The sequence below is a fragment of the Sylvia atricapilla genome, chromosome 9 (assembly GCF_009819655.1).
Source record: "Sylvia atricapilla isolate bSylAtr1 chromosome 9, bSylAtr1.pri, whole genome shotgun sequence".
In the NCBI taxonomy this organism is placed as follows: domain Eukaryota; kingdom Metazoa; phylum Chordata; class Aves; order Passeriformes; family Sylviidae; genus Sylvia; species Sylvia atricapilla.
In genome coordinates this window covers 9,832,620-9,860,482 of record NC_089148.1, presented here as the reverse complement: position 1 = coordinate 9,860,482, position 27,863 = coordinate 9,832,620, and the positions used below count along the sequence as shown (strand labels likewise).

General features: G+C 45.2%; 1 protein-coding gene across 3 annotated transcripts; it reads left to right on the top strand.

Moving 5' to 3' along the window:
* The first annotated feature begins 1,078 nt into the window (after nt 1-1,078).
* On the top strand, nt 1,079-24,080 carry KLHL20 (kelch like family member 20). 3 transcript variants are annotated; one of them, XM_066324765.1, is made up of 12 exons: nt 1,079-1,330; nt 7,820-8,393; nt 12,434-12,592; nt 13,650-13,744; nt 14,959-15,074; nt 15,851-16,034; nt 17,112-17,255; nt 17,474-17,607; nt 18,676-18,884; nt 20,902-21,008; nt 23,704-23,784; nt 23,870-24,080. In XM_066324765.1, exons 1-12 carry the CDS (start codon nt 1,308-1,310, stop codon nt 23,898-23,900), a joined length of 1,857 nt encoding a protein of 618 aa, XP_066180862.1. In that variant the 5' UTR covers nt 1,079-1,307; the 3' UTR covers nt 23,901-24,080. The 3 variants fall into 3 exon arrangements, with proteins under 3 accessions (XP_066180862.1, XP_066180863.1, XP_066180861.1); XM_066324766.1 differs by having other exon boundaries at nt 23,704-24,080; XM_066324764.1 differs by lacking the exon at nt 1,079-1,330 and having other exon boundaries at nt 7,788-8,393.
* The last annotated feature ends 3,783 nt before the right edge of the window (nt 24,081-27,863 follow it).

The window sequence follows — 27,863 nt, the reverse complement described above, 5'->3', positions numbered from 1 at the left end:
GGTCCCGCCTCCCTGCTCAGGCCGGGCCATTTCAGAACATGGCATTGCTTTGTATCCAGGTGGGTCTGGGATATCTGCCCAGGGAGACTCCACAAGCTCTCTGGGCAATCTTTAGTACGCTTCATCACTGCACAGTAAAGAAGTCCTTCCTTCCATTCAGGTGGAACTTCCTGTGTATCTCATCCCAGTGGCTGGCACCACAAAGAGCCTGCCTCCGTCATCTTGGCATCTCCCCTTTAGATATTGATCCACATTAATGAGGTCTCCTCATGCATAGGACAGCCCTGGAATCACACCATGTACTAAATTCAGGCACACTGAGAAATGCATTACTCATTGAGAAGTGCCATTAATCTGGAATTATGGAGGGATAGGGGGACTAGGGAAGTGATCATCCCTTTGTCCTCAGGGTTGGTGAGGCTGCACCTTGAATGCTGCGTTCAGATCTGGGCCCCTGACTTTAAAAAGGACGTTGAGGTGCTGGAGTGTGTCCAGCCAAGGGCAACAAGGCTCCTGAAGGGTCTAGAAAAGAGACGAGGAGCGGCTGCGGGAGGCGGGGGCGCTGGGCCCGCAGGAGGCTCAGGGAGCTCATCGCAATCCGCAGCCGGACAGGAGGCGCAGCCAGGGGCGCTCGGACTCTTCTGCGGGGAGGACAAGAGGAAATGGCCCAGCTGAGACCGGGCAGATTCAGATTAGATATTAGAGAGAAAAACAAATAAAAAATCACTGTCAGGGTGGTCAGGCATTGGGACAGCTGCCAGGGAGGTGCTGCAGTCACCATCCCCGGCCGTGCTTCGGAGGCGCCCGGACCTGGCGCTGGTTTAGCGGTACCAGCGGCACCGCCGGCTGCGCCATCGGCCTCAGTATCACCTTCAGAGCCCTATTCCAGCCGAGCGCAGCAGAGCCCCGCCGGGGCGGAGCGGGCGGGCCGGGCCGTGCGGCGGCGGGCGGGCCCGGGGGCGGAAGGGGCGGGCGCGGCTCGGCGGCGGTTGGCGGGGCCGGGGCCGCTTCCTGCGGCCGGGGGCGGGCTCGGCCGGCGCTGCTGATGTTGGTGGTGTTGGTGATGTTTTCTTCTGCTTTATTCTCCGCTCTCCAGGTGTTGCTAATCTGGGCTGTGAATTTGTAACTGGATAAGGGCTTAAAGGCATATTAGTACGTGGTTGTGGCCAGCTCTGCTCTCTGAGAGGGAGACCGAAAGAAGGTTCTTTGGATTCAGAAATCACCTTTGCTTATATCTTTTTTTTCTTTTTTTTTTTCCTGCTGGATCAGGTCTTGAAGTGTAGGGTGAAGGTTTCTCTCCACGGTGCATGGACGGAAAGCCAATGCGCAGGTAAGACACAAACACAATTGTTCCTCTCTTCCCCAGACAGGATAAATCGTGTGAGTTGGTTTTGTACGTGCCTGGACTGTAAAATGTTGCGTGGTTTTGGATTTGTGTTTTTAAAGCCTGACTATGGGGAATTGGGAAATAAATCATTCCTCTTTAGTCCTTTCTTAAATGTATTTAGTTTTCAATATTTACAAGACCAGGTGTCTTTCAGGAAGAGTATGGAAGATAAGTTACTGTAATTCTCCATCCCCTTTTCCACTCCCCCCATTTACTGTCATATTGAAAATTCAGTATTTAATTTCTTAGGTATTCAAACTGTGGGAAATAAACTGCCTGGGAACAAATTTAAACTTGATTTCCAAGGGGCATTATTTTCCCTTTAACGAAAGGCGTTTGGTGAGGTCTTGGGTGCAAAGGAGATTTCCTTTTCTAATTATGGATGCCAGCTGCCTCAGTTCTAATGAGCTGGAGATGCAGCTGAAGTTTAATTCAGGGGACTTCTTGCTGCGGTTGTGTCAAAAACATTCTCTCATACAGAGAAAAAAATTGTCACAGTAATTCAGCACGATGACAGGTTTGCAAACAGGGTTCCCTGCTAGTTCTTGTTGATTTTTCTTCCTTGATGGCAAGCCCACAGCAAAATTTAACAGCAGATACATTTCTGTGCGTATAAAGGCTGTGTGGAAGCAAAGTTGCCTGAAGTTCTTCACCTCTAAATGAATTGGAGAGAGCTCTTGGTCTGTTTGTGCTCTTTGGGATGTTGGAAGAAGGAAAACTTTATTGTGGGTGGATCTGTAAACACTCATGTAAGAGAAGGCAAGGCTTTTAACCTTTTAATAGATGAATGTATAGAGCATTTTTAGCCACAGAAACCATTAGCCTGGGTTCTTTGTAAGGAGGCAAGAAGTAAGTAGTCACTTAAACCCTTGAAGAATGGCACGATGGTGTTTTAGTTAAATGAACCGTCATGAATTTAGTTTGCTGTGCAGCTGCTGCACTTCAGCACTGAGTGAACCTGGGACATGACAGGGGTATCACTGAGCCTGGGCATTGTGCTGCAGTTTTGCCAAGATAAGAAATGTGGTTTGGCCAATGAGGAGCTGTATGTGACGTTTACAGTGAATTTATTTTCCTCCAAGATGGATTAAATAGCAGATGAGCTCTCTTTCATTGTAGTGGAGGTCGTTTAAATCTTCACCAACATAAACCCACAGCCTTTTAGGTTTTGATGTTGTGCTCCGTTTATCAAGATGTTTTTGCAGAATGACATAAAGTTGGTGGCTAGCTTGGCTTGTGTTCTTGTTCTCTCCCTACTTTTTGTGTCCCTGATGGGGAAATGGAGGTTCTAAACCCTTTCTGTTTCTGCTGCTTTCTGTGTGTCGCATTGAGAATTCACATGCTGGAGTTCGTGTGTCTGTCTGTTTGTGGCCTTGGACTTGCTATTGTGGAAGTTCTGTCTGCCACTCAGACAGTTTTAGTTTTTGTGGTGGGCAGCAGCACAGAGCTGAAGAAGTGGAGAAATATTTTATTATTGCTGCAGCCTGGCCTGACAAGCACATCTCTGCTGTGAGCTGTGGACTCCAGTTCTTGCCTGGATAGACTTGCCTGTTTTAAGTGCCTCAGTGTGGGTTGTTAAAATTTCTGTTTGTTCTCCTCCTCTTGCCTGTCTTAGCAGAAGATGATAAAAAGTTCCTGATTGGCTTTTGGGCACAGATCTTCCTGTGAACTCCAGCTAAGCAGATGGCAGAGCACTTTCTTTTATCCTTTTGCTCAGGGCTCTGAAGCCGATTTAACACCCTCACGTGAGGGTTGTGGGAGGTCCTGCACAAAGCAGGGAGTGGGGCTTGGCCACTAGTGGGTTAATAAGCATACTGAAGATGGTATCAAATGTGTACAGCATTCAAAGGGGGAGGAGGAACGGCTTGAACAGACAAGGAATTCCAGCTATTCCTGTCAAGATTATGGTAGGGAACACGAATTGCTGCTGCAAACAGGATTTACCCTGCATTAGGAACAAAGGGGCGCTTGGGGCAGGCTGTTCTGCTCACTCTCAGGGAGAAGCAAGAGAATGTGGCTTTGCTGAGGGGGAAAAAACAAGGCAGCAGGGACCTCTCAGGGAAGGTCCCACAGCACCAAGGCAAGGAGGGCAGGGCAGGTCTGATGGCCAGGGCCAGCCAGGAGTCCTGGGCTCCTCAGGCAAGTAGGGGTGAGGAAGGAAGCAGGGAAATCAGCTCGGAATGGGTGGGTGCACAGTCAGGTGCAGACTTTAACTCAGCTCAGGCATGAGGGCTTGAGCAGCTCCCAAAGAAACTCACCCAGCTCTTTCCTGGCAGCCTTTTCCCAGCTTTACAGCAGTGCTGTGTCAGAGCAAGCTTGAGCAGCCAGACCCGGCAGGAGGCTTCAGGTCTTGATTGTGCACTGAGGAGCTTATCCAACTACCTGGACATAGCTCTTGCCCAAAACTAACTACAGAAGGCTCAGGAAGGTTTTGGAAGACTCCAGTAATGACGTCTTCTTTCAGAGTTTGGGCATCCTCAGTTTCACCCTGACTGGGATGTTTTCCTCAGGGGTGAAACTGAGTTTTCTGGGCTTGGTCAGTAAAAATCAAACCAAGCAATGTGAATACGGGCAAATGCAACAGATCCTTGCAGTTTTCCTTTTGTAACCTAAAATCTTATTTCAGTCAGGTTTATCTGCTTGTTTGCATAACTTTGATTGAGAAAGCTTACTGAAACCTTGCTAGCTAGGCGAGAAAATGAATCAGTGGTATTTTTCCTGATGATCAGACTTTTAACTAACTTAATTCCTTGAGTACTGATGCCACAATAAAGCATTTCCATTTACTTGGTTGGCATGGGGTGGTGGTGGTGACTTCTGTTGCCAGAGGCTGGGCCAAATTGATGGCCCTTGTTCTTGCTGCCCTGTAATGAGTATAGGAAATATTTCTTAATTTCAAATCAAGGCATTGATAGAAATCACTACCCATTTGGTTTGTTATTTTTATTTGCTACTAAAATCTCTTGCTACTGAAATCCACTCCAGCAATGTATGATTTTTGGATTTCAGTCGATGTTTTTAGCCTGAGGTGTGTGTTTCATAAGCCTTAGGTCAGCCTGTTGTTTTCTGCTGAACTGTGTTAAAACCTGTTTGTAATCTTATGCTAAAACACACATTGTCTTAAAATATATAGATTTGAAGTATAAGATGCTCTTATGACAGCATGGGAAAGAATTTTCCCCAGGTGTGTATTGTTAGGTATTTTTTTGAACTTTGGGAGGAGCTGCTGTATCCTAGGTGCCCGTTAATGAATGAAGTTTTGGGCACTGGCATAACAGAATAAAATGGAGGCAGAGCAGCCTGTTTATTTAGCTGACTTAGTGTTGCAGACTGCCTGTGTTCCCATTTGTACTTCTCAGCAGTGTGCTACAAAAACTGATCCTTTGTCAGCCCTTTCTTAATCCCATTGTATTTGCTGATTTCCCCAGCCCTGCATTTTGATGGAAGCTAATCCCAGAATATCTGCATAGCTGGGTGTGAACGTTTTATCCGAGCACACACACATTTCCTCTGGATCCTCAGCCCTCCTTAATCACCCCGGCTATTCAGGAGCAGCTCTGAGTTCTGTGGGGGGGGAGGCAGCTCCCCTGCCATGTGAGAATCAAGTGCTGCCTTCTGTCTTTCACACCTCTAAGCCACTGACTCATCATTTCATTCTCTGTGCATATTTATGCATAATGCACACATAATGCAGTGGAATTATGATCCTCGTGGAGACAGGAGCCAGCAGACATGTCCTTTAAATTCACACTTCTGTGCCTGTGTGTAGCAGCAACCCACTGAGCTTCACATCACGCATCTAGGTTGATCCAGCTTGGAAATTCTTAAACCTATTGATCACTGGCTTCTGCATCACCCAGAGATAAGTTATGGATGAATCAGGAGCGCTCATTGGGTTGTTCCTCTTTTTTCCATCCATTCAGGCTTCTTTAATCATTAACCAGCACTTTCTCCCCAGGAGTAAGGAGGCTGGGTAACAATTCAGGCTCTCACATAAACGCTGGTGGGAACAATGCAGGAATGACTTCAGTTCTTGCTAACCAGACGCCTTTTCAGTGAGTTAAAGATGTCTTCAGCAGGGCCTCATTTGGGGAGAAAAATCCTGTAATGTCCTGGCTAGGGAAGACAAGGGTTACTGCCTGAATCTGGCCAAGTAATCCCTTGGCACAAGATGGCAGGGAGTCTTGGGCTGTGGGATTGGCAGGAATATTGTGTATTTCTTCTGGCAGCATGGTCTCAGTCTAATCTGTCTGAGCTTAGAACCTGTACCACTCTGAGGTCTGCTTTAGGGCTGGTTTTAGTGGGAGATGTCTTTGAGGAAAACCTGCAGGTGTGACAGACAAAACCTGCAGGCTGTGTGCTTTCTCCAAAAGGATGCCCAGTCCTGGGTGTGCACCATCTCTTCTGATCTGTAGTTACATGAAATGGGTTTTTATTTGAAGAATGCTTCTTCTGTGCTTTGACTGACAGCCTAGTCAAGACAAACTGTCCCCAACTGTAGAAGCATGTGTCTTAAAAGAGCTCTTATTGTGTTCTTTTTTAACTTTCAAGGGTTGGTTTGACATAGTTCAAAACGCTTACCACACAATAAAATCGACTTAGCTTGCTTAGTGAGAGCCAAACTCTACAGGGGAATGTTTGTCACCACCTTTCTCCATCTTTTGCTAGAGGGATTAAATTACTTACCTTCTGGCCTTGGCTGCTAAGGACTATGAAAATAAGCCAATTAGGTAAATTAATCTTCAGCTGAGGTTTCTTGGGGTTTTTGTAGGGGTGCCATTAATTGTAGTTTGTGTGTATTGCTGCAAGGGGAGTTTAGTTCATGCATTGTTTGTGAGGAACTTGGCAGGGCTTTGAGAATGATTGTCAACCCCCCCCACCCAAGAGCAAATTTGGGTTGTGAGGGACAGGAGTGGGTGGAGGAGAGTGAGAGGTAGTGTAACAGCCAAGGATTTGTCTGAGGTGTCAGGAAAGCAGGACAGTGATGGATGTAAAAAAGGTGGAGCAGGGATAAAAACCCAAGGCATTTAAAGGTGCAGAGGCTGAGCAGAAGCAAGCAGCAAAACCCAGAGGGGAGCCCCAGCTGGATCTGTGTAACTAAGATAGGAGGAAGAGGTAATGGTCTAAAACATCTGAATATGATGATCAAGGAGAGGGTGTGGAGGGAATGGGAAAACAGGCTAAGATGTGAGTGAATAATTTGAACTGCTGCAAAGGGACTGGTTTTCCAGTGCTTAGGAAGTGCATTTTACATAATAATGAGGGGAAAAGATGTGAGGTGTTGTTTTTTCTTAATTCTTTCCTTCAAACCGGCTGCAAATTACATTGAGCCGTGGCAAAGCCAGGCTCGATTTCTTTTTAACTCTTAATATGAACAGTGAGGTAGTGACAGCTCACAAGTGTCAGTGCACCAAGGAAAAACTGGTAGTGGCCAGCATGTTTTCAGTACATCTCCAATGGCCATAAACCATCAATACTCTGATATTTTGCTCAATGTCCTTTAATTGCTCTAAGTGATGGTTTTTCCTTTATGTGGGAAGAGGCAGCAGTTTCCTGTTTTTTCTTTAATTGCTGTGGGACCAGGAAGATACTATGTTTTCTCTCTGTGCTGGTATCTTAATTTACGTATTCTTAAGTGATTCTCCACCTCTAAAGGTACCATCCTGACTTCCCATTCTTCCTTCTTTGGTAGGTTGATAGTGGCAGATACTTGTTTTATCTTCTTCCTGTTTGGTTTGTTTTGGTTCTGCCTGCCTTCTGCTGTTCTTGGGGAAGATTAACCTTCTTTTGACACGTGTCAGGGAGGGTGGATTGAGTCAGAAGCCTCCATAACTCAAAAATAATTGAAGAGGTGATGATTAAAATGGGTATTCTGTGACCCTGAAAGATGCTCATGGTAGTCTGCAGGTCATCTCGAGCTCCTGAAGTCTGTGTGACACTTCAGTGTGTTCAGACATTACAGTGATGAGTGACCCCATGAAAAACGTGGGTAGAAGAACAGAGACGTTTGGTTAAGTCACAGAGCTGGAACCCTTTGCAGTGCAGATCCATCTCCAGCTCTGTCAAAGAAAACTCCAGCGCTTGACAGCGGGCAAGCCAGCTAATCTGTGCCTTGAGTCACTCTGTGAAATGGGGATAATGTGCCTTTACCACACCAGGCTACAGTGAGGTTCAGCTCATAAATATGTATGTGTAGCTGGATATTACAGCCGTGTGTCATAGAAAGCGTATAAAAATAGCAATAAATAGGAGCCTGCTGCAAGTTGGCATTTGTTTACCTCCAAGCAGGCTTCAGTTGGAGATGGATTCCTCTTTCATGTGATCACGTGCTTGTTTCCACGTCCTGGCGTGGACTTGCGGGTGCTGCTGGTGCTCAGCGCCGGCTCTGGGCTCCCTGACCATGGTGCTGTATTTTTATCTCCTGCGCTGCAGGTGTGCCAGCACTCGCCCAGGAGAGACCGGAATGGACGTGACCAGCCGCTGCACCCTCGGCGACCCCAACAAGCTGCCCGAGGGGGTGCCGCAGCCCGCGCGCATGCCCTACATCTCCGACAAGCACCCCCGGCAGACCCTGGAGGTCATCAACCTGCTGCGCAAGCACCGGGAGCTCTGCGATGTGGTGCTGGTCGTGGGGGCCAAGAAGATCTACGCCCACAGGGTGATCCTGTCGGCCTGCAGCCCCTACTTCCGAGCCATGTTCACCGGGGAGCTGGCGGAGTCGCGGCAGACCGAGGTGGTGATCAGGGACATCGACGAGCGGGCCATGGAGCTGCTCATCGACTTCTCCTACACCTCGCAGATCACCGTGGAAGAGGGAAACGTCCAGACCTTGTTGCCAGCTGCTTGTCTTCTCCAGCTGGCCGAGATCCAGGAGGCCTGCTGCGAGTTCCTCAAGAGACAGTTGGACCCTTCCAATTGCCTGGGCATCCGGGCTTTTGCTGACACTCACTCGTGCCGTGAACTGCTGAGGATCGCCGACAAATTCACACAGCACAATTTCCAGGAGGTAAGGAGCTGGCCTGCTGGAATTGGGATGTGAAATGCATCAACGTGGCCTGTGAGAGCTTCCAGCACTCTCATTTTGTCCTTTTTTTCCAAATCCTGCCTTTACACCCGCTCTGTGCCCTGATGGTGATGGGTGCCAGATGTTTAGTGGGGAAGAAAGAGGAAAGGGGTGGCAGGACTGTGTTGTACCTGTGGTTTGTGTATGATCCACAGCATTTCTTCCCTGAAAGATGTGTGGTCAGTGCTATGTGGGAGGCAAGGTCGTGGGTGCAGTTGGATTTGGCATTGAATTTGTCGTGCCCACACAATGGTTTCACATTCCACTCCTCTGTCAGAAATATTCTGGGTTCTGCATTCTGGTCGGAGGGGAGGCAGGTGTTAAAAGTAAGGACAACACATCAGTAGAAACCAAGAACTTTGATGCTGAGCTCTGGGATTGGAAAAGTGGGTGTTAGGGGGAGCATGAAGCTGCCTCAGGGGAGTCTTTAAATCCCTTGTTGTAGCAGAACTAGGGTTTTGCATCTATTATTCAGCAGAAGCTGTCTGAAAGTAATTCAGATGTGTAATATTGCAGCTGACCTTTATAAACTCAACTTTCTCATCCTTTGTTAATTCTGCCTAGATGATTTTTTTGTGAAAAAAAAAAAAATGCCAGCAGCTGGTTCAAAGAAGGATCAACATAATAATTAAGGATTGTGTGAGGAATAGTCAGAGAAGAGTGGGTCTTTACTGAACTGCAGAAAAAAAAAATCTCCTCTTCCCACCAGCTTCACAGGGAGATCCCTTCCAAAGGGAGGAACTCCAGGAACTCCTAGTGCTAATTTAGTTTCCCCAGAGAAGCAGCAGTATGGAAGTGCTGTGAGTGATGGCAGCTTGTCTCTTTTTTTTTTTCTTTTTTTTTTTTTTTTTTTTTTTCTTCTGACATGCAAGATGCTGATTGGAATTGTATTAATTTCAGTCAGGTAGTACTTAAGAAAAATCTGAGCAGGAGCAACCCAACTGAACATGACTGTTGGACACTGTAAAGACAGTTCCTGGTATCTAACTGTGGACGCAAAATCAGTTTCCTCCAAAAGCTGCAATTAAATGCATCTTTTCTAACCAAAGAGAATTTACTGTTTCAGATGAGTTTGTTTTTGTTAGAACTTGGTGGTTTCCCAAACCACTACATTTTAGCTGGCCACTTCATGTGCTCTGTGCTTGCTCTGCACTTCTTTTCTTCTCGTTTGTTTTTTGGGGTTTTTTTTGCAGGGGGGTGGGTGGGGAGCAAGATGCTATCCAGATGGTTGTTTATTTTCAGCGCTTGCTTGTTTTACTGGTTATTAGATCTTGTTATTGCATGAGTAGGGCATGCTTACAAGCCTGTAAATCACTTTTTAACAGCTTGACAGTTTTGTTTTAAAATGTTTTAGCACTAATACATGCAGCTGGCTGTTAAGAGCTGCTTGATATGGGCTTCTTTTCTCTTGCAGTCCCTTGAAGACAACTTTTTGTCTTCCTTAGCCCTGTTAAAGCACATGAAGGCAAAAGAGAAGAGAACACTCTTCCTCGAAGATGATGCAAATTATAATTGACTTAACTTAAACACAGCCTCTGGAAAACAGATGCTTAGATTAGAGCACTATCTCTTTGGCCTGGGCAAGTTTTGGTGTCCATTTCAGTGCCCCAGGAGTCCTGTAGCTCTTCATCCTTAATAATCACTTCTTTTGCTTCCAGTGTTTCTCTGCAGACAATGTCAGAGGTGCTGCTCCTTTGGATTGTATTCCTTTCTGGCAGTATTTTCCATCTGGAGAGTGGATTGGTGATTCCTGGGGGAAACTGGGCACTTGTCTATTGAAGCATCCTCCCCTGTGGAGATTGAAAACTGATAAAAAATTTGCCTTTCAGTGCGGGGGCTGTGTGGTCATCGTTCCTCCAAGCTGCACAAAGGAACGTGAGCTGGGAATTTCCTGGGTGGCAATGTGAAATATTAAGCAGCAGGCACCAGGCCAGCCCATGCAGTTACTTTGAATGCAGTTTGAATTGCTTCATGTCCTCTGCCGTGCTAACCTCTGCTTCTATTAATTTTTATGTGTATTGCTGCATTACATCATTAACTTCTTGGTAAAATGCTTTTTCAATTTTTTCCATTCCTCCCAATTTAATTTGTTGCCTATAACCCCTAGTGGATTTTGTGCATGTAATGTGAAATGGTTCTATTAACTCCACTGTACAAAAACAGCTTTTGTTTGTTTGTGGGGTTTTTTTTTGTCTCTTGACATTTGTGTGAAGGGAGGAATTATATTTATGGGTGGACAACTTGTGCTTTTATCAACAGACAAAAATTGCACTCCATATTGTATAGTCTGACATGAATTCTCTCTGTTTGTAAAAGCACTGATGTAGAGGAATGCTGCAGAGGAAATGAAATCCAGCCAATTCTTGTCCACTAAGCAAGTCAGTCGAATAGATCATTAATATTAGTCAGGTAATTATGACTGTCCTGATAATTAAGCCAAAACATTTAAAGTAATGATTTGTTTTACTATGTAAACTAGCAAGTTGCACAGTAGTAATAATTTGGTTTAAAGAAGTGCCTTGAGTGTTTTGAGTTTTGTGAGGCCAACAATACCACTGGGTGTCCTGAGGGTCAAAGGGAAAGAGACTGGATGAGCATCTTTAACTCAAGAATTTCCACAGCTGCTGTTTTCAGATGCTGAAGCTGCATTTAAAAACCATCAGACTAAAGTTTACACATAAGCTTTGTAGGAGGAAGGGAGGCCATGGAAAAAAAGCTGATAAAAATCTCTGATGACCAACCCAGTTCCTACTTACAGGCTGAAGGAAAGCATTGGCCAGCCTGGTTGTGGCCTTTCCTGTCCCCAAAAGCTCGGGTACCCAAGAACTGAGTCTGGTAACTGATCTCATTGTCCGCTCTGTTCTTTTTTAACAAGGTTTTCTGCTGTCAGTAACTTGGTGATCCCTGCATATTTGTTCAGTGCTCTTAAATGACTTCTTCAGGTAATTAAAAGGACTGCACAGCTGACTGCTGTTGAAATGATCATGTCAAAGAGTGTTTTTCTTTAATTTATGCAGCAAATCGTGAAATAAGTCACAGAATTCTAATGTGGTCATAGATGATAAGGACAAGCCAGCATTCAGTTATTTTCTGTCCCTAAGCCTTTTGGAAATTGCAGGCTACAGACTGGGAATGCTTGCAAGGAAGGTGAGCTGGCAGTTATCAGTCAGACCATTTCTGCAGTTTTAATTTTGATTCTTGCACCTTTCCCATCTACCTGGTGTCTGTGCAGGAGCTGTGGTGGTGTGTGAGCTTCCAGGGCAGTCTGACTGACTCATGCTGTGTGAGCAGTCCTCCAGCAGCAGCCGAGGCCTCCTGAGAAACTTGGTTGCTGCTATCTTGGATGCTGAAGGAATTAATGTGTTTGTCAGTGGCTTGACTTTCACAAGAGATCAGTCCTTAGGGGCTCTGAGGCTCTGATTCCCTCTTTAGTGCATCTCGACTACTGCATACTCCATGTGTATATTTAGAGCAAATGAAAGAGGCAGGATCAGATGAGTCTCCTGGAATATTTTCTGTTCTGCCACAAATCAGGCTTTCTGTGTTCTCTGCAATGCCTCTGGTAACTTGTTTGAGATCTTATTTTTGTGCTCTGTTTGCTTTCTGTGTGAATCTCTGCACTCCAGTGCTGCTTTTTAGTCACGTATTTGTTGCGGTTTTATTTCTGCTTTATGTATTAGACACGGCAAACGAGGAGACTGATTTTAAAGAAAGGCTTTGTTTTTCTTGGATTTTGAAACCTGATCAGTGCCTTCTGTGGTTTAACCCTTTAAAAGTGTTAAAGGATGTAAATGGCATGCCCATCTAGGAGTGTCCTGTTGTGTTGCTGGGGGCTGCGTTCTGCCCTGTGCAGCAAACCCTTCACGTGTGTTGGAACTAATGGTGATTTGGCTTTTTACTGGGTCAGTCCGTGAAGTACTGGAGTGGTGAACGGCTCTGATGCTTTGTCCTTACCCCCTGCCTTTTTCCTCTGCCTTTCCCAGGTGATGGAGAGTGAGGAGTTCATGCTGCTTCCTGCCAACCAGCTCATAGACATCATATCCAGTGACGAGTTGAATGTGCGCAGCGAGGAGCAGGTGTTCAACGCCGTGATGGCCTGGGTGAAGTACAGCATCCAGGAGAGAAGACCCCAGCTGCCACAGGTAATCTTGGACACAGTGACGTTCCAGGCTGCTTTATCTAGGGGGAGAGCAATGAGGGATGGTAGGGCAGTGCCAGAGCGCTTCTGAATGATGTAAAGGCACCCAAATTCTCTCTGACTCCCACCTGTGTTAGGTGGCCTGCACTGTCCCTTCATCTAGGCTGGAAGCTGCACTGGCCAGAGCCTTCATTAGGGGCTTTGTTGGATTGTTCCTGGGTAGGACTTGCCAAACGAGCTCACTCCAGCAGTCTGTCCAGACAAACCTGCCTGCACTGCTTGGAGAGTCGTATCAAAACCACAGTGGAGAAGAAAAGGCTTGTCTTGCTTTGCGGTGCTTCTTTAAGCTCTGCTGCTTGATTTGTGCCTCAGCCCTCACGATGTTACAGTGGAGCTTGTCAGAATGGTTTTGTTGGAATGTGATGCTTCATCTGAGCCAAGGCATTTCACGGAGCAGAACCCATTCTGACAAAGCTGTCAGCCCAAAGCCTCTGAAGTCTCGGGCTGGCTGATCAAAAGAGGTGAGCATCTGCCTGCCTTGCTGTTTCTGCTTTGGAAAGAGACATTAAATGCAACTTTATTTACTGGAAAGCTTTTGAAAATGGTTTTAAGTAAACAAACCAAACCTTCCCAAGGCAGCTTTTAATGCTTTTATAACTGTTTGCCTCTGTCTGTATGTGCTTGGGCCTTCAAATTCTAAACCCTTGTGAAAGATGTGTTGTTTCCTGTTGTTCATTTACTCTGCAATACCACTCAGGTTTAAGAGAGCTAAATGGTTGATAAAACCACCAACTTAATCAGTGTTCAGGCAGATATGTTGACATCTGTCACTTTCTGAAGTTTTCCAGCTGTGACCTTGTTTTCAGTTGTTAATAGATCCAGTGGATGGTCCCTTTCCAAAGACTTACTTTCTGCTGGGCAGCTAAACTGGGATATTGAAAAGGTGAATGTGCTGTCAGACAAGCTGCATTTAACTAAAATTCTGTTGTTTTCCATTTGGCTTCTTGCATCTCTCTTGAGTGTCTGTTGTTTTACCGTAGGTGTTCTGGTTTGTGTTTTAGGTCCTGCAGCATGTCCGCCTACCCTTGTTGAGTCCCAAGTTTCTTGTGGGTACAGTGGGTTCTGATCCACTCATTAAGAGCGATGAGGAGTGCAGGTAAATCTCCTCAGCCCTCTACAGAATTGCATGATGTTGTCCTCTGAAACTGTACTCATTTGTCGCTAGTAAATGGGTGATGTCTCACAATTTCATCTTGGGCAACTGGGAGGATAGGAGAAGCAAGAAAAATTGTTTTCTATTTGCATAATGGTCACTGGTGCGTCCTAGAAGTGGTTTTGTTCTTTGAAGTTTTCAGTGAAATAGCAAACTTTGAGTGTGCAGTTTGACTGTTGGTAAAAGACCTTTCAGTGTATTTATTGATTTTCATTTTGCCTCTTTTTTTCTTCTCCCTTCTAGTCGTGGCCTTTTATTGCAGCTTAGCAGTTGCATGGCTTTCATGATGGTCTCGGTGGGATCTAAAGTAGTTTTTCTATGTAGAATGTCTGCACGTTGATAACTGAATTGGACTCTGGGATTAGAGTCTGCTCTTTCCCACAACGATAATGCAAGGAAGTTGTAATTTCCTTCTCTTACGGTTAGAGTCTCACCTTTCTGGTTCTACGGAGTTCTGCATCTTCCACAAAGCACATGATTTATCTTGTGCATATTGTAAAGAAGTTCAGGGCATAGGCTAAATTGTTCTCTTCCTGAATAAGCATTGATACTGCTTATATAGTCCACATTTGTAGAGGGAAGGAAGATGTTTTTGTTATTTTTTGTTTCATTCAAGGGTTTGGAATATTAGGATTAGTCCAGGTGGCAAGTCATGAATGGATGGACAGTGTGTGAGCTGGCCAGAGCTGATGGAGAAAATATTCATCAGAAGGGTACTATCTCCATCTATTGGTCATGTGTTTATTATGTTTTTGTGTGCTTTCCAACTCCTGTTCTCTTCCGAGGCAAAACCACTGACTGTTAAGTTTTAGCTTGAGGCAGGCTGGGTTTTTCTTTTCTGCACAGTAAGCCTGACAAATCTCTTGTTGTAGTTTTTTTTTTTTTAACAGTCTTTTTTGTAGCAAGCTATATCTATTGTTAACTGGCCAGGCACTGGTGCTGGTTTGCTGCTGTCACTGTGTCAGTGGCTTATAAACAACTGATGAGTATTTTGGTGACATCGAGCATTTAACCGGAGCTGTTCATGCTCTCCTCGTGTGACTTGTGAATACCTGAGGTGCATGACTAGTGCTGGCTGCTCTTCCCATCAGTTCTGGTTTGCCCCCTCTCCTGACTGAGCTGAGCTCTGGGGGTTAATACTTTCCTGTCTTGCCCAGGGATCTGGTGGATGAAGCCAAAAACTACCTGCTGCTGCCCCAAGAGCGGCCGCTGATGCAGGGACCGCGAACGAGGCCGCGCAAGCCCATCCGCTGTGGAGAGGTGCTCTTTGCAGGTGTGTGTCCCTGCAGGTGTGTGTGGTGTCTGCAGGAGATGCTGGAGGGTCTAGAGGGGCAAAATGAAGAGCAGCTGAGGTCACTTGGTCTGTTCTGCCTGAAGGAGGGACTGAGACGAGAGCTCATCATGGTTTGTACCTTCCTCGTGAGGGGAAGAGGAAGGGCAGGCACTGCTCTTGGCTCCCTGGTAACTAGCAGTAGAGTGGCTTGGAGCTGTGTCAGGGGAGGCTTAAGCTGGATATTAGATAAAGATTCTTCACCCGTGGTAGAGTCTGGCCCTGGAACTGACTCCCCACGGCAGTGGTAAAGGCACCAGACCTGACAGAGCTCAAGAAGCATTTCAACAACTCCCCCAGGCACATGGTGGCATTCTTGGAGCTGTCCTGTGCAGGGCCAGGAGCTGGATTTGGATCCTTCCAACTCAGGATATTCTGATTCTATGTACTTTTCTCACTGGCTTGGGCCAGGAGACTCCAGGCAGGATTTTCTGGTGGTGGTGTTCCCATAAAGTCTTCACAACCTATTTCTGATGTGACCTGTGCATTAATATTTGAAAGTTTGAGTTAACTTACACTTTCTTACTCACGTGATTTCTTTGGTGCTTGCGAATGCCACAGCATTTCCAAAGTTGAAAATCTCACTCTCTTTTATAATTACAAACCTCAGCAGGAGTGACTTAGAGATGAGTCTGAGGGGTTGATCTTTGCCGGGAGCACAGGCAGTTTGTGGGCTGGGTGAGTGTTTTTGTGACCCTGTTTTTGGTGTTTGGCTGCAGTGGGGGGCTGGTGCAGCGGGGACGCGATTTCCAGCATGGAGCGCTACGACCCCCAGACCAACGAGTGGAGGATGGTGGCTTCCATGAGCAAGAGGCGCTGTGGCGTTGGCGTCAGCGTCCTGGATGACCTCCTCTATGCTGTGGGAGGCCATGATGGCTCCTCTTATCTTAACAGCGTGGAAAGGTAGGTCTCCATAAGGCCCCTGTGCAGAATTTCAGCTCTGAATGTTTAAACCTGGGTGCAACCGCTTAGAAATGAGTTCATTTTGCTGTTTCTTCCTGCCTCACACACCCCTGGTGCAAAACACTTTGTGTCATGCTATCCCCAGCTGAATTGGACAAGCCAAAGCCTCTGGCATAAGGAAGGAATCTCTAGGAGATGGGTCTGGGTGTATTGTTGGAAGGAGTGATGTGATCCTGGTTAACCTTCCATGCAATTGCGGGTTTGTTTTGTTGAGGAAGGTGAGGTTACAGGGAGCATTTCTTAGATGCTGAGGGAAAGATCCTGGAATTTTATTGTGAAGTGGCAACTTGAGAATTAAGGAACCTTGGTACATAGAAGAAGGAAAATAGGTCAGTTTTAGGCCTGTTAAAGATTAAAGTCTAACAAGTTTTACCAAGCTTCCTGCTTCTGGGAGCTACATAGGTCAATTCCCATGCCTGAAAGCCACATGACTCAGGCTCTCCTACTAGTCTAAATCCTGGCCCTGTAACAAACCCAACGAGCTGTAGAAACACCTTCTCCCACCTCGAGCTTCCCCTTCTTCCCACCTATCTCTTTGAATGCTCCCAACTTCCCAAATCATGACCCTAGCATTGGATCTCCCACATCCTGCACTTCCTTGCTATGCACTGTATTTCTTTGTCTCTGGATTCCTAAGTCCGTCTTGTTCCTCCATATTTTATCTGGAAGTCCCAGTGCTCTCTGAGTTCCTGTATGAACTGCAGGGAACAGAGCAGAGTTAACTCTGGCTGCTTCTCTTTGCTGCAAGTTACCACACGCCAGCCAGTCTCTCTCAGGAACCTGAACCTTTGATCTTCAGCTTGATTCATCCCAAGCTGCAGTTTGAACATCCCTGGAGTAACATGTACTGGATGCATTGTAGCACTTCAGGGCTTTTATCCAGCTTACAAAGAGCTGTGTTGCAGCTGAAGCTCAGGATAGGCAAGTTTTACAGCCTTAATAGAACTCCCAGACATGGGAGAGTCTGAAGCAGACCTGGGCAGGTAACTTGTGCTGTTTGGTGTGGTTTTTTTCCAGGTATGATCCAAAGACCAATCAGTGGAGCAGTGATGTGGCTCCCACCAGCACCTGCAGGACCAGTGTTGGAGTAGCAGTTCTTGGAGGTTACCTCTATGCTGTGGGTGGCCAGGATGGTGTCTCTTGTCTCAACATTGTAGAGAGGTACTTTTTAATAACAAAAAACAAAAAAAAAAAAAGTGGGGCACAGCAAGAAAGAGGGTCTCTTAGAGGATGCAGCTGATGCAGACAAGCTGGGGAGGAGATAGGAACTGCACAAATCTTACAGGTATTCTTGTTTGGGGAGAATAATGTCAGTCTTCCTACCCCTTTGTAAAGATGTCAGCTCTTCACTCACCTCTGGTGTTTGTTTTTTTTGCCAGGTATGATCCCAAAGAAAACAAATGGACTCGAGTGGCTTCCATGAGCACCAGGCGCCTGGGAGTGGCAGTGGCTGTGCTGGGAGGCTTCCTCTATGCTGTGGGAGGCTCTGATGGAACATCTCCTCTCAATACTGGTATGCCTCTTGCTCTCCCTTCAGTCAGCCCTTGTCCTGGTCCTGGGAGCCAGTCATGTTCCCAGTTGGCTGTTGAATATCTTACTGATCAGTTTGTAGAGTTTTTTGCCTTCTTGAAATATTATCTTGTCATACAATAACTCCCTCTCCAGACTTGTGAGCCCCTCTCACTTGGTTGTGTGGCATATTTTTACTTTCTCAGTGCTTCATTTGGCAGTATGTCCTGAATACATACTGCTTTGATCGTTTGCATAGCAGTTGCAAGCACTTACGTTTTTTTAAATTCCTGCAGCAGCCGTTTCTGCTGTAGGAAGGAAGGTGCCAGAGGTAAAACTGCTGCAGGTCAGTTTGTAGCATTGGTAGCTCCCTCTGAGGGAATATCTGAGTGTGATTGATGCTGAAGACAGGAGAGAGACTAGTGAGAGTTCTTTGAAAGAGAAGAGAGAACAAATGTGTTCATAGTGTGCAAAACAAGGTTTACTTTCTTGGTAAAATTTAAAATATTCAATAAAAAAGACAACAGGAGACAGAGATAAAGTAAAGGGTTAAAAGGTCATTTTAGCTAAGAGCACACCTACTATCTTCAGAGAAAAATTTAAAATACTTATTACATTAGTGTGTTGCATATTCATAGACTATTATGTATATTTGTATTTTTCTAAGAACTGTTTAGTATAGCTACTCCTTGGGTCCACTTTTTAGAGCATGTGTGTTTTTTGGTTGGGGTGTTATTATGACTTCTAGTCTGAGCTGTGATATATACTTTCTTTAGATGGCAGGTGCTGGTAGTTGACATATTTGTAACAGGGGTCTTTATTATATGTTCACAGGATATTATTTTAACTAAACAGACAGTTCAGTTACAAGCATAACTATATATCAGCTATCTTACTACTATATTTAAGCAAAAAACATGAAAGCTATATCCTTACAGCAAAGTTGTTTTAACATTTTACACACAACATTCATCTTGATATCTGCGAAAAGCCGCCTTTATACCGTGTATTTATAATTGGCTCCAAGAATGACCTACCCACTGACCAAAGACCATCCCTTCCTCCTTCACAGTGGAACGCTACAACCCCCAGGAGAACCGCTGGCACACGATAGCTCCCATGGGCACGAGGAGGAAGCACCTGGGCTGTGCTGTGTACCAGGACATGATCTACGCCGTGGGAGGCAGGGATGACACCACGGAGCTCAGCAGTGCCGAGAGGTACAACCCACGCACCAACCAGTGGTCTCCCGTGGTGGCCATGACGTCCCGGCGCAGCGGGGTGAGTGCAGAGCCTTCAGCCTGAGCTTTTGTGTTCTCCACATTCTGTGCTTTCTGCACCTCTGAGCTTTAGCATACAAAGTGTTAGCAAGTTCTCCTCACAGCTCAGTTAGACAAAACAATCCTTTCCCAGCTTTTGAGGACCAAGCTCACTGTTGCAGTTTCAGGCCCAAAAAGTATAAATAACAGCGAATTGAGGAGAGCAAACTGTGAGGTTGGGACTGCATAACCTGAAGCTGTCATTGGACAATTAACCCCATTATATATACGGACCAAAACTTACAGAAGCATGAAAACTCATGACCCATCATCCTTCTTGAGTCCAGCCTTGGCCAAGCTCTTCCTATGTCCCAAGGTGTATCCTTTGAAGGCCTTTTAATAAATCCCTACTTTATTCCTTTAACTGTCTAGCCTCTGTTCCAGGTAGCCTCTCTAGGCACCAAGTGGGGCTCCGTGGGCTTGTCCGTGCCACACTGTCACCATGTGGGGACAGCAGGCAGACTGTTAGTCTGTTTGTGGGGAGGGCACAGGGCAGGGTGTCATTGTCACTCTTGCTGTGGGGAGAGCACATGGTGAGGTGTCAGTCTTCTCACCAGGCTCTCCTGCTTCCTCTGAGACTTCACCTCTTTTCTGTGAGGGGAAAAAGTTTGCAAAAAGCTCTCTAGCAAGATTAGAGGGTGAAGAGATAGCCAGGTCATGCCACAGACAGCTGTTTAGGATGGGGAAATGAGTCATTTGAGGGTGTTTTTAAATATTTTTGGGCCCTTATACGTGGTCAATTAAAACTGCAGGGGAGGAGCTTTTAGGTGACATAGCTGTACTTGATGTGAGATACCAATAAAGAACACTATCAGATTAGTATCTGGATCTCTCTGGATGAATTAGAAGGTGAAAACACCCACTTGCTCAGAGGAAAAAGCTGTGAAACTGGGTTAGCGCGTGTTTAGGTTCATAATGCCAGCAGACACTCATTGCCTTGAGGGCGTGTGTGGGACCAGGGTTCCTGGGCTTTCACTTAGGCTCTTGCCTCTCCTCGCTGAATGTACCCATCAACTGTTCCCATCAACTGCTGATCGTGATGCTTTCTTGTGAACAATAGATTACTGCAGTGTTTTCAGTAGTCATCATGGTTGGGGAGGTGTAAATGATCTGGATGTTTATCATTAGGTATTGGATTATGTAGTAAAGAGAGGATTACTTATATCTGTGTGTTAGTGTTCCAGTGTTTGGTGAGGCAAGTATGAATCACAGTTTGAGCAACCACTGCTTTTGGAGACAGAGAGCACGTATTTATTTCTGTTCTCCAAGCACAGAGTCAGCTGTCCAACACTGTCCGTTTTAGTTTCTCATTAGACATTGACTTTTATCAGCTGCTTCTGTATTTGCTTTCTGTAGAAACTGCTAAACACATGCAGCTGTGTCTGCAGCTCTTCTGACTTCCTCAAAGCCAAAACAGGGACTATTTCACATTGTGTACCTTCTGTTTTCTCTGTTATACTCCACGTTTTCCACTGGAAGTGATCATGTTTTTGATATTTCCGTGATTTTGTGCTTCTGCAGAGAAGGCTAAGTAGAAAGTCTGGAGGCCAGGGTGCTTGCAGATGGTCCAAGCCCCGACCTGAGAGGTTTGGGACCAGGGGTTTACCTGTGGTTCTGCTGCTTTAACCAAGTGTTGTAGATATTCTTGGGGAAGAATTTTAGTCGAGAACATAAGTTTTTGTTTGAAAAATGTTTAGATTCTCATGTATTTATCATCATACAGATGGTTTTACTTCTTGTAGCTGGCCGTAAGGGGAACTCTCTGCTTTTTCTTTGAGAGATTCTCTATTCTGAGATATGTATTTAACTTTCCATGTCTCATTTTTTAGGGAATTTATTTGTGCTGTGTCCTAAAGAAATAAAACAAACCCAACCCTGTCCTGGAGATGCCTTTCACCAAACATGGTTATAAAATAGTTCTATTAATATTTTCTTTTCAGGACATCCCAGCTAAGTAGCCGCTGTCTGATGTTTTGCAGGTTGGCCTGGCCGTGGTGAATGGACAGCTGATGGCAGTGGGGGGCTTTGATGGCACAACGTACCTGAAGACCATTGAGGTGTTTGATCCAGATGCCAACACGTGGAGGTAACTTGAATTTATGTGATGGTCAAAACCATGAAATCCAGCTGGAGCTGTCCCAGGCAAATTAGGAGTGTGGTAAACACCGTATAACAGAGAATTCCTGTGAGGTAGAACCACCACAACACTCCTATTCTGGCTTCTTGCCTTGGAGGAAAGAATCACATCTTGAAAAATATCCCAGAATGCCCTTTCTGTTCATTTTGGGCTGAGTCTATCCTGCTTCCCAATAAAACTGAGCTTGTCCTTAGCAGAAGGAACTCAGAGCCAACGTGTAGAATTTGGCCTGTTCATTTCTTGGTTTCAAGCTGAGGCAGTGATTTCTGAATCCTTTTGGAGGAGCTGAAACACTATAAGCGCATGATGTTATTCCCCTTTAAATCAGCAAGATTCAGCCACTGGAAGAATGTCCAAGCACAGACAAATAATATGAAATTGCTTATCAATATATACACTGAGCATAAAAGAGGAAAAATAGCCTTTATAGTTGTAACTATACTTTTGCCTGTGTATTTATTCCCAAATGTAATTAGCATAAAGTATCAAGCTCCTCGGGCTATTTTTGCTGCTGTGGTAATCTGGCAAGGGTGGGGAATAGAAAGAAAATAGTGTCCTTATTCTTACTAGTGATAGTAGTAGCTTAACCCTTCACTGATAAGGATGGCTGTCATGAGCATCAGTGGAGGAATTTCCCCTGATTTGGTGAGCCTCAAATCCACAGGATTTTTGGAACTCCTGTTCAAAAGTTGAGGAGAGAGGAGTACATTCATCACATTCATTAGTGGAATGGTTTCAGCTACTCCCTGTGACAGAGTTAGGAGTTCCTGCCTGGCAGGCATTCACAGTTTTGGGAGGTTATTCAAGGTAGTATTAGCTTGTGGGTTTTTTTTTTGCCACTGAACTCAATATAGGTGACCAGCTTCCATGGTCTTCCCTTCCTTTTGTTTCTTATATATCTTGAAGATATTTTTTATTTGTGCAGCTTGACTGAGAAACGATTCTGATGCTGTTTGGAGAACTTGCTTCTCCTGTTGCTGCCAGCAGACTCCAGTGGCACAGAGGGGAATATGCAGCTGGAGTCTGTAGGGATCTGATATCCCTGTGAAATGCAGACACCACTGCAGTCAACAGATGGTGCTTGGGATTTGTTATATCTTGGTTGGATCAGCTGAATGTAGGGCTTTAGAAATATAAATTAGTTGAATTGTGAGGACTAAGCCTTAGTCCTGTGTGTTAGCCAAAACAAAGCCTAAGGTCAGCTCCAGCCTACAAAGTTTTGTTGTATCCTGCTGTCCTGGTTTGGAGTAAATTAGGGAAGAACCTCCAAAAGGAGTCCCCTAAACCAAACCTCCACCACCCCTTCCGCCCCCCAGCCCTGGGTTCGGGAAGGAAAATACCTCGGAGGAAAGTGGAAAAACCGGTTTATTGACAAAAATACACTCCCCAACACCGAATAGTGGGAAAGGACGGGTTACTGTGTCGATGGGGAGGGTGCTGACGCGTCTCTGTCTGGCCCGGGTCTTCTCCAACTTGTCAGGTCAGGTCAGGTCCGGAGCCGGTTCAAACCTTGGGCGGGGGGGGGGAGAGAAAGAAAGGAGGAGAAAAAAAACAAACAGAAGCAGCGGGGGGAAGAAAAACGGCGGCAGGGGCAGCCGGAGAGCAGAGCGAGGCAAAGCGAAGCGAAGAAGGCAAAAGCAGCTGAGCCAGCTGAAGCAAGAGCCGAAAAGCAGCCAAGCAGCCAAAAGGAGGCAGGAACTGCAGGCTCCTGCCCAAGAGGGCGGGATTCAGCTGCGAGACATAACAACATATCCAAGATATGGGATGGATATATGGGATAGGAGGCAGCTCAACCCAGAACACCTGCACATTACCAGACAGGGAGCAGGAAGTATTTATTGTGACAGAAATTTGGTGTCAAAACAAGGAGCAGTTTCTGTTCTGAGAGAGAAAGGCATGAACAAATACAGCTGTTTACTTCTGAAGTGTGTAAGATGGGTGCTCCACAGCTACTTCTTCGTGGCCCACTCTAAGCAGGCATTAATGATAGTAACATAGGCTGGTTCAGTCATTTCTCATGGCAGCTCTGGTTGGTTTTTATCTTCTTTTCTGCCAGAGTTGGGATTAAGTGCTTGAGATGGTGTTTCTTGTTCAGACTCAGATGTTTATTAATTCTTATCTACATTATAGTCTCACAAGCCAAGAGTTCTAGCTAACAAATCAAAAATGGCTCCTATCTCTTTCTCTACAGGCCCTTTTAAGAGTAAACTGTCCAATTGAGAAATGACACCTAAATTATTTTCACTTTTAACCCAATAACCTACCACCCATGGTCTGCAATGTGGACTTTTCTATGCAATTACAAAATGCCACCTAGACCCTTGAAGAACAAGGCGAAAAAGAAGGACTAACCTCCACCCTAAGACCTCCATCTTGCTATATATACATTACTATAATCTGAAACCTTAAACTCCTAAGTTTTCTACTGTGTGATATTACACACTTCTGTTCAAACTACACGCCCACAATCCCAGTGCTGTCATTCAATTTTGGAAGCCTTCTCCATGGCCTCAGGTCAAATGCAGTGTTTGCTTAGGGGTAAGTCAGCACAGAAAGCCTAAAATTCTCAGTGCCCAGGGTTCCAGCAGCTCCCAAGGGTTGGTGTCCCCATGGAGGATGTGACCATGGCGTGTTGTCTCCACAGGTTGTACGCCGGGATGAACTACCGGCGGCTGGGCGGAGGCGTGGGGGTTATCAAAATGACACACTGTGAATCTCATATATGGTAAGCTTCCAGAGGGAGGGAGTCCCCTGCCTTCTCGTTCCTAGAAAAAACTGAAGAGACTTGTTGACACTGGACCTCTTTGCAGCTCTAGTATGCACGGTCTAGCTCCAATGTAACTCTTTGCCGGGGAACTCTTTCTATGGAATTATAAAAATTGACTTCTGTGAGAGTGTGCCCAGCGGGAGACCACGTTTTCAGACTCCAGGGAACCACTGGACAAAAGTAGAAGTGTTGCTTATGTCTGTATTTTTATTAACTAGTTCTACATTTTTTGAATAAACCAAACCGTAACAGTTGTTGTAGCGTAAAGGATGCTGATGTAGAGCCTACACTCTGTACTGAGAGTCTGGCCAGGAGGAGGGATTCCTGCTTTCTCTCCTGCTGTGGGAGCAGTGGATGTGGCAGCTGTTTGGTGGGCGAAAGAGAAAAAGTGATACAGAAAACATTGCTTTTGCCTTATTTACAGAGAGCTTAAAAAAAAAAAAAAGTACTTGACCTGCAAGGTGCCACCTTTGCACAGAAGCTTTTCTGTGCACAGAGTATATTTATTTTTTCATTTGATTTGTATCGTGTATTTCCTTTGTATCGCTCACAGCGATGATTCCAGCTTTTTATATACATCTGTGTGTGCATATATATATATGTATTTTATATGTATATATATATATATGTGTATATGTGTGATTTGCATTTTGACCAGCTGGTGGTTTGGGCAGGGCTGTGTCCTGCTAGCTACTGTGGTTCCAACCCTTGTGGTATGATTTGGGATCTCTTAAGAGGACAGGTGAGCTGTGAGGATGGGTGCCCTTGTTAAAAATGGGCCAGGAGACCTGCTCCTTTGAAAGGCCTTTATTAGTCAGCACTTTCAAGAGGGAACTCGAGGGGTCGCCTGCACTGTTTTCGCTCCTGTTGCCGTTGTCGTTCGGGCCGCCGCTGAGGAGGAGATGCCAGTCGAATCTGCTGCTCTTCACCGCAGAGTCGGGAGTTCCAGCCTCGCGGGAATCCTCAGGAACTCAACTGGGCTCGTGTGGTCTAGGGGTGTCACTGTTTCCCAGTCTCTTTTTGGTCATGACAAGGCGGCAGAAGCAGAATTCAGTCCTTAGGTAGCTGAGGGTCTTCTCGTTGTTGTAGTGTCTCCCTTTTATTTGGATTTTGTGCCGGGTCGCGGCTTTTGGGTCTGCTTGCCGGCAACTGCACTTCGGTTTGGAGCAGTGCACCATGGAAGTCCTTGGATTTTCCTATTAGGCGGGGCCAGCAGTTCGAGGAGCTGGTGGGGAATGGGGACAGCCTAGCCCGACGGAAGGGGAAGGGAACCCGGGGTTTTAGAGGGGGTATACAACTTGGAATAAGGTTTTGAGGGTACAAATTTTGGTACAAACAGCATAACTTTCTTAACAGACAGGTTACAACTGGCATAACATTTTAAACAGTATAACTTTCCTAACAAATGACAGACTGTGTCAAAAATGGGAATCTCTTACATTTTATTCATTTCAGTCCCCCCTCTATTTCTTTGATCGGGCCTTTGCCCGCATCAATTGGCAGTTTCTGATTCATGGGAGTATCTTTTATTTAGTTCTTCAGTTTGGGGTTCTAATCAATCAAAGTAAACTCATTCTTTTATAGGGCACTCTCCAGTTAGGTGCTGCTTAAATGTTGCAGCATTTTTTGCAATCCAATGCTGCTTTATATCAAAACATGTGGGATTCACATGAGTGTGAACTCTTATAAGGGACTGTAGATTCTCCCCGTCATAGATGAGATGGTGTGTTTGCTCATTAACAGAACTATGATTAGTCCTCCCAAGAGTCCAGTATGAACCATTATTTCGATCTCACCTGGTCTTGCCTCTTGGGTTGGGGAAGTTATCTAGCTGGAGTTCCTTTCAGTGTGTTTCCACTTCTTTTTCAGTTTTTGATTAGCCCTTCTGTGTTGTGCCCTGTGAGAGATCTGTAATGATGTTATTATCATGACTTTTTTTTTTAAAACAGCTTAACACTTCATGATAACTTAGAACAGCAACTTACAGAGAACACTTTTTTTATGACAGCTTTTTGATAACAACTTGGAAAGATTTTGAACAACGGGTTTTCTTTCGTTTCTAATTGGGCTTTGGTTGTTTCTTGAAGGTTATTGTAAGTGTGTCTGGGTCTCTAATGGTAGCCCATTCGGAGGGAGTCTTTGTTGGGGTAACAGAGTCACTGGGAAGTGGCAATGGTCCTTTTACTCGGGATATGTGTGTCCAGGCCTTTTCTTGGGTCCTCACTGCAGTGTGGGTTGTGAGCAGGACCTGGAACGGACCTTCAAATTTGGGGGTTAGCGGGGCGGTGTTCCAAGATTTAATTAGAACCCAGTCTCTTGGCTTTATTTGGTGTACATCTGCGTCCAAGGGGGAGGTTTGAGGAAGATACCTTCTTTTTTTAAGATTGGCCAATGTTTTTCCAATTGTTTTTATATATTCTTGAGTGGTTGCCTCCCCTTCTAAATAATCTCCAGTACTGTAAAGAGTCAGTAAGAAAGGGAGTCTAAACATCATTTCATATGGTGAAGCCCCTATGTCAGACCTCGGTCTAACTCGGATTCTCAAGAGTGCTAGGGGCAGACATTTTATTAAATTCATTTCAGTTTCTGTTATTAATTTAATCAATACATTTTTGAGGGTTTTATTCATCCTCTCAACTCTCCCTGAGCTTTGGGGATGCCAGGGTGTATGTAATTGCCACCTAATTCCCAAGGCTTTAATAACATCATGCAGGACTTGTGCTACAAAGTGGGGGGCCTCTGTCTGAATCGATGTTATTTACCAGTCCATACCGTGGGATGATGTGTTCTAGTAGTATCTTTATTACCACTTGTGCTGTTTCCCTTTTTGTAGGGAAGGCTTCCACCCAGTGCGTTAAGTGATCAACTATAACCAAAAGATGCTTATATCCCTGTACTTGGAGGCATTTCTGTGAAGTCTATTTGTATACTCTGAAAGGGTCTTAATGCTATTTGTCTTCCCCCTGGTGTGGGCTTTTTCATTACTTTTTGATTTACTGTCTGACAAATTAGGCATCCTTCAGTAACTGCTTTAGCCAGGTTATAGACTCCCAACACATAGGTGTTCTCTCAGGAAATGATCACACAACCCTTGGGTGCCCCAGTGAGTTAAATTGTGTATTTCTGCCAGCGTTTTTCGAGCTATTGCTTTATTTAGGAATTTTTTTCCATCTGGGGTCAGCCATTCCCTTTGCTTTCCTTGGTGTAAACCTAACTTTATTTCTTTTAATTCATTTTCATCATACACTGGTTTAGTAACTTTGTCAGCTGGTATATCATTCAAGGTAAGAATTTTTATTGGTTCCTCCAGCTTTTGAGCTGCTAGTTTGGCTGCTTGGTCCGCTACTTGGTTGCCCCTTCCTTCAAATGTGTCCCCTTTTTGATGTCCCTTGACATGTACAATTGCTATTTCTTGGGGCTTCATAAGAGATTCTAATACCAATTTAATTAATTCTTTATGTATTAGATTTTTCCCTTTTGAATTTAGGTACCCTCTTTCTTCCCAGATCTTTCCAAATGTGTGTACTATTCCAAATGCATATTGCGAGTCTGTGTAGATTGTACCTTGGTCTTGTTCCAATAACTCTAATCCCCTCTGGGCTATCTGGATCCAAATTAGAATATTGCTGGAAATTCTGTCTGAGCCTGCTCAGCCAGGCTGGTGGGGTTTCATCTTTCTCTTGGGCCCTGTCAAAGGCTAATTTGGTGTTACTACTCCAGGGAACTGATTCTTTAATGCCTCTTATTATTAGGTTTCTATAATCTTCCATATTTCTCCTCCCTTCTCCTCTGTTTGGGTCCCTCCCTGGGTCAGCTACTGGCAACTTCTGGTCACCGGGAGGGCCCATTCGGTATTCTCTTTCCCAGATGTGCATCCCCGCTGTCCTAACCAGCCGAACCTCATCTGGATTGAAGAGTATATTTAAGATGGAGTTTAGTTCCCCCCATGTATAAATATTTGGGCCCAAAAACTGGTCAATCTGGTTGGCAATTCCCACTGTGTTTTCAACTAGATTCCCCAGCTCTTTTTTAAAATT

Bases quoted from the DNA above. Each gene is read 5' to 3' on its own strand.
- KLHL20 (XM_066324764.1), top strand. From the start codon at position 7,788: ATGGTGCTGTATTTTTATCTCCTGCGCTGCAGGTGTGCCAGCACTCGC. The intron at 15,075-15,850 runs GTGTGTGTCCCT...GTTTGGCTGCAG, and splicing joins TGGAGAGGTGCTCTTTGCAG to TGGGGGGCTGGTGCAGCGGG. The intron at 17,608-18,675 runs GTATGCCTCTTG...CCTCCTTCACAG, and splicing joins AACATCTCCTCTCAATACTG to TGGAACGCTACAACCCCCAG.